Below are 7965 nucleotides of genomic sequence, written 5' to 3'. Positions count from 1 at the left end.
GCAACGATTGCGATTTGACGGTGTAGGGTTTAAGGTATGAATATCAAGAGATGTCAAGAGACTTTTAATTTGATTTTAGGAAAAATGTTTATTAAGAATATTAAACGCTAAGTTTATAATTTGATAAACATCATGCTTGTTAAATTAAATTTTTTTATGATTTGTCAAACACTACACTTATAGTGGTAAAAATGTCAACTTGTCTTTGAATATAAACTGTGTTTATAATTTCAAAACATCGTGCTTATTTAATTGTTAAATACTGCATTTATAATTATACAAGCATCATGTTTAATTAAAAGACTATATTTATAAATCCAAGAGATGTCGAGAAACTCGTAATTTGATTTTAGGAAAAATGTTTGTTAAGAATATTAAACACTATGTTTATAATTTAATAAATATCATGCTTGTTAAATTAAATTTTTTTATGATTTGTAAAACACTATACTTATAATGGCAGAAACATCATTTTGTCTTTGAGTATAGACTACGTTTGTAATTTCAAAATATCATGCTTATTTAACTATCAAATATTGCGTTTATAATTATACGAACATCATGTTTAATTAAAAGACTACAATTATAAAACCAAAATGTAGTTCTTGTGTGCTTGTTTATAAACCAATACAAAGTGCTTGGTTCTTTATTAAACAATACGTTTGTTATGTTAGAAACATCTTGTTTGTTAGCAAACATTACATTTATATATAAAAAAAAAAAGTCATGTTTGTTTATAATAAATTTTTTTTTTATTTTTCAAAGATATACATTTATTAGTTCAAAAACATCATCCTTCGAACTTTATTCTATATATTTTTTTTCATATATATTATGTTATTTTTAACATAATAAAAATGAAATTTTTTTTTATTTTTATTGTTTAATGGTTGTCACATATTTAATTTTAATAATATAATTGACAATTAAAATGTTTGTCACATGTTATTTACATATAATGAAAGATATTATATTAAAAAGTCTTTATTAAGTAATATGAGATTCTGCAAATTAAACACTGAAATTCAATATTCCCATAATAAGAAGAATAATTCATTCTTAAGAATTCACACATCTTCATAAATCACTTTTTTTTCAAAATTTAACATTATGCAAACAAACACCCCTTAAGAAGAAAAGGGTTTTGAATTTTCCTTATTTTTTATTTTTGAAATTGTTGGAAATGTAAAATTCTTGATACAATAAATTAAAAGTTTTCAAATTAAACAAAACAATCAAATTATCAAAAATAAGATTTCAATAAAAATTTTATTTTCATAAACTAATTGCCTTTTAAGAGTATTTTAATTAATTACATTTATCACTTTGAGAGTTCAATTTTTATACATAATTGATAAATGATATATTTGTAAATACATAAAATAAGCATGAATTCAAATATTAATTAATTAATTATGTCAGAACAACATTTCCAAGACCTAACCAACAATTGAACCATAATTCATTTTTCGACCTTTTGGTAAAATTAAATATTCAATTTAAAATTCAAAATTTAGATTTTTTTAATTAAAAATATAATTTTTAATTTGATTCAATTAATAATTAAATATTTACGGATTAGTTTAGAATATTTTAAAAGAGTAAATTACACTCGCGTTATAAGAGAGTGATACTTATTATGAAATAAAAAAAGGTAAATCATATCTTTTAGGCGTTAAACTAAAATAAAAAAAAAAAAGATTAAACCAAATTAATCTGAGACAAGATGGGTTTTAGGGTTTTTACCCAGAGCATTTAGAAGAAAAAACAATTTACCAGAAAATTTTGAGATAACAAAATTAGGTATAAAAATTAAATCGGATTTACCGATTCAGCCACTATGTTCTTGGTTAGACCAAAAAAAAAAAAATATTCGTGACCTGGAAAAAGGGGCAACCCAACCCAAAAAGCGTCATTTTTCCCCTAGCAGGATCCCTAAAGAAGAGATCTGGACCGTTTCCTTTTGTGCTGCTATTCCAGAGTGGCATTCATCCAACCCACGACTTAGGACCCGTGGTGAGTCCCCTGCTTCCTTTTTGTTGATTCACTCATCTCTTAGGCAAAGCAGAAAATAAAGGCTAAAAAGAAAAGAAGCCATGTCTGCTACATCTGCCTTATCTCTCTCAAACCCAAAACCTTAACTTCATCTAACGCAAGACCCATTTCACTTTCCTTCTTCTTTCTTTTCTACATGCTTCATGAGAGGCCTCTCTTCTGTTACTCTCTTCAAAGTTTCAAACTTTAACCCAAAAGTCTGATTCTTTGTTCTTCTAACTTTGTTAGAAACATTATCGTTTCATCTGAGTATGGTCAGGAAGGGAGTTATTTGGTAGTGATGATAGAGAAGGGGCTCCCAGTTTCTCCCCTGACTTGAAACTTTTTGTGGGTAATCTTCCTTCTCATATGGATAGTGCCCAGCTTGCTGGTTTGTTTGGAAGCGTTGGAAATGTTTAGATGGTTAAGGTATTTTTGTTTTATTCCAAGTACTATTTTCTTTTCAAGATTTTAGCAAACTTGTTTGCTTTTTTTTTTTTTTTTTACAACTTTTGCTTCAGTGGAAGAAGAGACAATACCGTGATTGGAAGATAAAAATGAACTCGACGGCTAAATGTCACTTTACGACGCGTGCAATTCATGACTGTTAACAAATCTTGAATTGAGAACACCCTTGAACATTTAATTCTGAATCAAATTAAAGATTCTTTCTTCAATTGAAAGAAACTCAATTGTTATGTCCTAAATTAAGTATTTAACCTTTTTATTTTGGACAAATAAGAAAAATAAGTCGAAAAGTTGGTTCTCTTACTACCCACTTCTTTCGAAGCAAATGTGTCTTTCCAAACCAATAATTGATGACAAATTAATAACTTTTTTTAATCAGATAAAGCAACTATTCCTAATGAATCATTTTATTTTTATTAGTAACAATATTATATTTCCGGTTGAAAATCAAGGAATGATTCATTAGCGCACAATCCCAGTACAAAAAATTGTCATAACTCTGTTATATTTCAAGGTTGTAACACCCTCAACATAACTTCCTTGAAAGGAAAATGACTATTAAATCCAATGAAAATCTCAACCATAAAACCGATTGGAGGGAGGCTGCTTTTTGCGTTTTAGGTGTTCATGTGGGCCTGTCAGTGCACTAGTTTCATAATTGTATATTTGGCCATCAGAACTAGACTGCATGTATTGTTTACTATTTAGACTGGTTGGAAAAAAAAAAAAGAACATTACATGAATATGGTATAGATTATAAAAAATTGTTGCAAATGTGATAAGATTTAAAAATAACTTTGTATGTTTCATGAATATGCTATAGATGTCGTTACAATTTTTTTTGTCATTGTACACCTTTTTTATCGTTATCAATTTGATAGAAATTTGCAACAACATAGGAAATGTTATTACAAATTTATTAAAATTTAGTAACGACTTTTTTTATTGTTATAAATATATTATAGATATCGTAACAATTATTTTTGTTATTGTATAAAATATTTAAAAAATTATTTAAGTAACAAGAATGAAAAATCATTACAAAAATAATAATATATTGCAAGATTTATTATTATTATTATTAATTTAATAAAACTTTGCAACAACAAAAATTATCGTTTATATAAAATATTAAAAAATTAAAACAAACAACGATTATAAAAAATTGTTATATATATAATAAAATTTTACAACAATATTTTCAATTGTTTATGGTTGCTAAAAACCCAGTTTCTAGTAGTGAAATTAGTCCTTCAAAATTAATTAATCTATTCTCATCTTTACTCTAAAAAAAAAAAACCGAAAACAAAACATTTAAAACCTTAATTTCCTGATATCAGTTTTATAAATTAAAATCTGTCTTGCTTGCTTGAGTAAATTATATATTTGGTCACTGAATTATACTTATCTTCCCATCCCTAAAATTTAATTTGTCCTATTGAAATCACTAAATTTCATTAAGTATCTCAAAAATCAATAACTTAACAAATTTCATCCAATTTCTTTGTTAAAAACATGACATGATTATCGTATTCGTGTCACATCGGCCACTATGTTAACTAATTCAATCACAATAAATTGAAAAAACAATTTTTATTTTTATATTTTTTCTCTTTTTAAATTTCTTCCTCTCTCTCAAAAGAAATTTGACAACCACCATTGCATTGTAGACCATTGGACCATCACGATGGCCATCGCCCTCCGTCATAGCCCAGCATTAATATCTCACCAAATTTCATTTCCAAACTCCTGTCAACCTCTTCTTTGCCTTCTTCGATTCTGATTTTTACAAGAAAAAATATAGATTAGGCTAAATCTAACTCGAAATCTTACGGCTCCTCCATAAATCTTCATTTCCCTGCTGCTAAAACCTGAAGCAAACATATAAATCCTTTCCTCTATTAGTTTCCCTTTATTTTAATTATTAAATCGTTAAAAAAAAAACTAATAAAATCCTTAAATATGAAATAGTTAGCATAAGGATGCCGTTGCCTACGGCTCCTCTTCCCACCACCGACTAGAGCAACCCCTCTTTTTCCTCTTTCCTCCTCCTATCTTAGATTTCCTAAAAAATTAAAAAAAAAAAATCCCTAAGACCTGAAATCCTAGCTTCATTTCTCTTTTCTTCTTTTTTTTTTTGTGATTTTAATATTTATTATTCTTGTGTTGCTTCCTCATTAGAGGATAGTTCTCATTTTATATTATTATGCATTTGTGCTTGTTGACTGAAAATGTGTGGGATTTTGGACGGTGATTTGGGTATTCGATTATGTTAAGCGGGGGTGATTTTTTCTTTTCTTATTTTTTTTTGGTGTATGATCTGATGGTATTTAGAATATCGTGTGCTTCGGAACTATCAAGGTTCTGGGAATGCTAAGATAGGAATAGGAGATGACAATGGTGTTACTGGGATTTTTTTTTGTTGGTATCAAATTTCAATTGTTAGTAATGCTAAAGCAGTTTTCTTTTCTTTTTTTTTTTGCTATGAAGTTGTCGACTTTAAGCTTGTGCATGGATGGTGTAACATGGGAGGAGATCAACAAAAAAAAAAAAATGGTTATACAAGTAGCCATGTGGCATCTTAAGTGGCAGCTGATATGACAGACATGGCAATCATGTCATGTTTTTGTCAAATTGATTGAATGAAATTTTTAAAGTGATTAATTTTGAGATATTTAATAAAATTTAATAAATATTAATGGAATAAATTAAATTTCAAAGGCCTAATTAGAAAGAAAGGTATACTTCAATGACCAAATGTGTAATATATTCCTTTGCATTCTAACTTATCTTGTTTTTCACAATATTCTTCAAACATCCCTAGCTTTCAACGAAGGAGAAAAACTCCTTTTCTGTTTCAGGTTCAATGTTCACATTGTATTTCTCAAAAAATAAAAAAAATCACATTGTAAATAGCTTTGCAAACAATGCTTGCTTGTAAAGCCATTGATGATTCATTGCCATTCAAATGATGATGATGATCTTAGACAAGGCACCCTTTAAAAAGCCAAGAATTTAAGTTTAAATACAATATTTTTATCCTTTATTTATATTTATTAAATATATTAAGAAAATAAAAGTTTAATTAAATTTTAAAATTTTTAAAATTAGATATGAAATTACTAATACTCGATTTGATTCATTACTTGCTCGGGGAGGGAAGCAATCGGCAATTTGGATTTTGGATTGTGGATTTTGACAACTATCAAATACGAATATAAACCCTCAAAAGTCAAAACCAAACACTGACGTTTCAAACTCGGAGAGAATTAGACAAAGGCATAGCGGAAAAAAAAAATTAGAGGAGTTTTTGCCGCCTAAAATGTGAAAGAAAAAAGGATTAGAAGTCCGAGGGGCGGCCGCAAACGCGTCTACAAAAAAGGAAACATAAAAGTAAAAGATGAATTATAAGTCGAACCCTAGCAGGCTGAAAAACCTGTTGAGAAAAGCCCGCACTTTGATAGGCCTTACGACCACTTCCGCTGCAGCTACCTACATTACAACCTCAGCGTCTTTTTCCAACTCCGCCTCTTCAGCCATGGACTCTCCCCTCAGGACAAAGGTTTGCATCATTGGCAGCGGCCCCGCGGCCCACACGGCCGCCATCTACGCCGCCCGTGCTGAGCTCAAGCCTATTCTCTTCGAGGGCTGGATGGCTAATGACATCGCCCCTGGCGGCCAGCTTACCACCACATCCGACGTGGAGAACTTTCCTGGATTCCCGAAGGGTATCTTGGGCATAGAGCTTATGGACCGCTGCCGCAATCAGTCGCTCCGCTTCGGCACCACCATCTTCACTGAAACTGTTAACAAGGTTGACTTTTCTTCGTTTCCGTTCAAGATCTTCACCGATGCCAAAACCGTCCTGGCTGACTCGGTGATCGTGGCCACAGGTGCTGTAGCCAAGCGGCTCAATTTCCCGGGGTCAGGGGATGGGCAAGGAGGCTTTTGGAACAGAGGAATCTCAGCGTGCGCTGTGTGTGATGGGGCGGCCCCAATCTTTAGAAACAAGCCCCTGGCAGTGATCGGTGGGGGTGACTCCGCAATGGAGGAATCCACCTTCCTCACCAAGTACGGTTCCAAGGTCTATATCATTCACAGGAGAGATACGTTTAGGGCATCGAAAATCATGCAGAGCAGGGTTGTTTCGAACCCGAAGATAGAGGTGATATGGAATTCAGTGGTGGTTGAGGCGTATGGGGGTGGGGAGAGAGGGGTTTTGGGAGGGCTCAAGGTGAAGAACCTGCTCACAGGGGAAGTTTCTGATCTGAAAGTTTCTGGTTTGTTCTTTGCCATTGGGCACGAGCCTGCCACCAAGTTCTTGGAAGGCCAGCTGCAGCTTGATTCAGATAGCTACATTCTCACTAAGCCAGGTACAACTCAGACCAGCGTGCGCGGCGTTTTTGCTGCTGGAGATGTCCAGGACAAGAAGTACAGACAGGCTATTACTGCAGCTGGCACTGGTTTGTCCTCTTCTCTCCACATTTTTGCTATCTTCCAAGTTTTTTTTTTTTTTGCTCTTTGATTGTCATCAAGCTTTCTTACATGACATAAATTGGCACGAATTGCAAAAGAATCAATCACCTGAGGCATGGATTTTTTACTTGTCATTTTACATGGTAGAATAAGATCTGACCAAACATTAATTTATTGTATGCTACATCTTTAGATGAATCTTCTCTCCTTTTCTCTTGGAACAAATGAAAACAAAAGGGGAAAATAAAAGTTCTTGCAGGACTTATACAATTCTTCAACCTCTTTCCCGTACTTGCATCAACGTGCAAGACCTACAATGAAAAGGAAAGAGCTGCTGAATATTGCCAATCACTGGCTTATAAAATAGTTTTATTGTGACTTATACAGAAACTTAGGCCATTTCATATGCAATTGCTCTATTTGTATACTGTTCATGATAATAATTCATATGGAAAACCAAAATCCATTTCCTCTTGAATCTGCAAAATTGTGCTTTTATGTGGATTACATGCATATTTGCTGCTGCATTAAGTTCTTTACCTATTCTCATCTAGCTTATTTTACATTTGTTTGCATTGCAACAATGCAGGGTGCATGGCAGCCTTGGAAGCTGAGCATTACTTGCAAGAGATTGGATCTCAGGAGGACAAGAGCGATTGATCATTGATGTGCCAGGGATTTTAAAAGCTACTTGCTTAGAAGTAACTTCAATGTCTAGATGTATCTTTATCTGGATCAATGTTAGAATTAACATTGTTTTTTTATATTCAATATCTGCTTTCAATGGAATTACAACAGCCTTATCTTGTCTGTTGTTTAACTTGAACCAAAAGAATAATCATGTATTGCACTTATAAGTGCATGTTTCTTGATCAATTGGCATGAGGATTTTGCAATTTTATTGTAGCAAAGCTTATTGAGATCGGATTTGCAAAATTGTAGAGTTTTAAAGTTGCAGTCAAAGTTACAATTTTGCAGGTCAATTAC

General features: G+C 31.9%; 1 protein-coding gene across 1 annotated transcript; it reads left to right on the top strand.

Annotated features, from left to right (window-relative positions):
* Window positions 1-5754: 5754 nt before the first annotated feature.
* Window positions 5755-7874, top strand: LOC111287420 (thioredoxin reductase NTRB-like). Its single transcript, XM_022877968.2, has 2 exons — window positions 5755-6965; window positions 7568-7874. Exons 1-2 carry the CDS (start codon window positions 5903-5905, stop codon window positions 7636-7638), a joined length of 1134 nt encoding a protein of 377 aa, XP_022733703.2. The 5' UTR covers window positions 5755-5902; the 3' UTR covers window positions 7639-7874.
* Window positions 7875-7965: the final 91 nt, after the last annotated feature.

This window comes from Durio zibethinus, chromosome 4 (genome assembly GCF_047325235.1).
Source record: "Durio zibethinus cultivar Kanyao isolate XHJ-2024 chromosome 4, ASM4732523v1, whole genome shotgun sequence".
NCBI classification, from domain to species: domain Eukaryota; kingdom Viridiplantae; phylum Streptophyta; class Magnoliopsida; order Malvales; family Malvaceae; genus Durio; species Durio zibethinus.
This window is presented reverse-complemented; position numbering and strand designations above follow the sequence as displayed.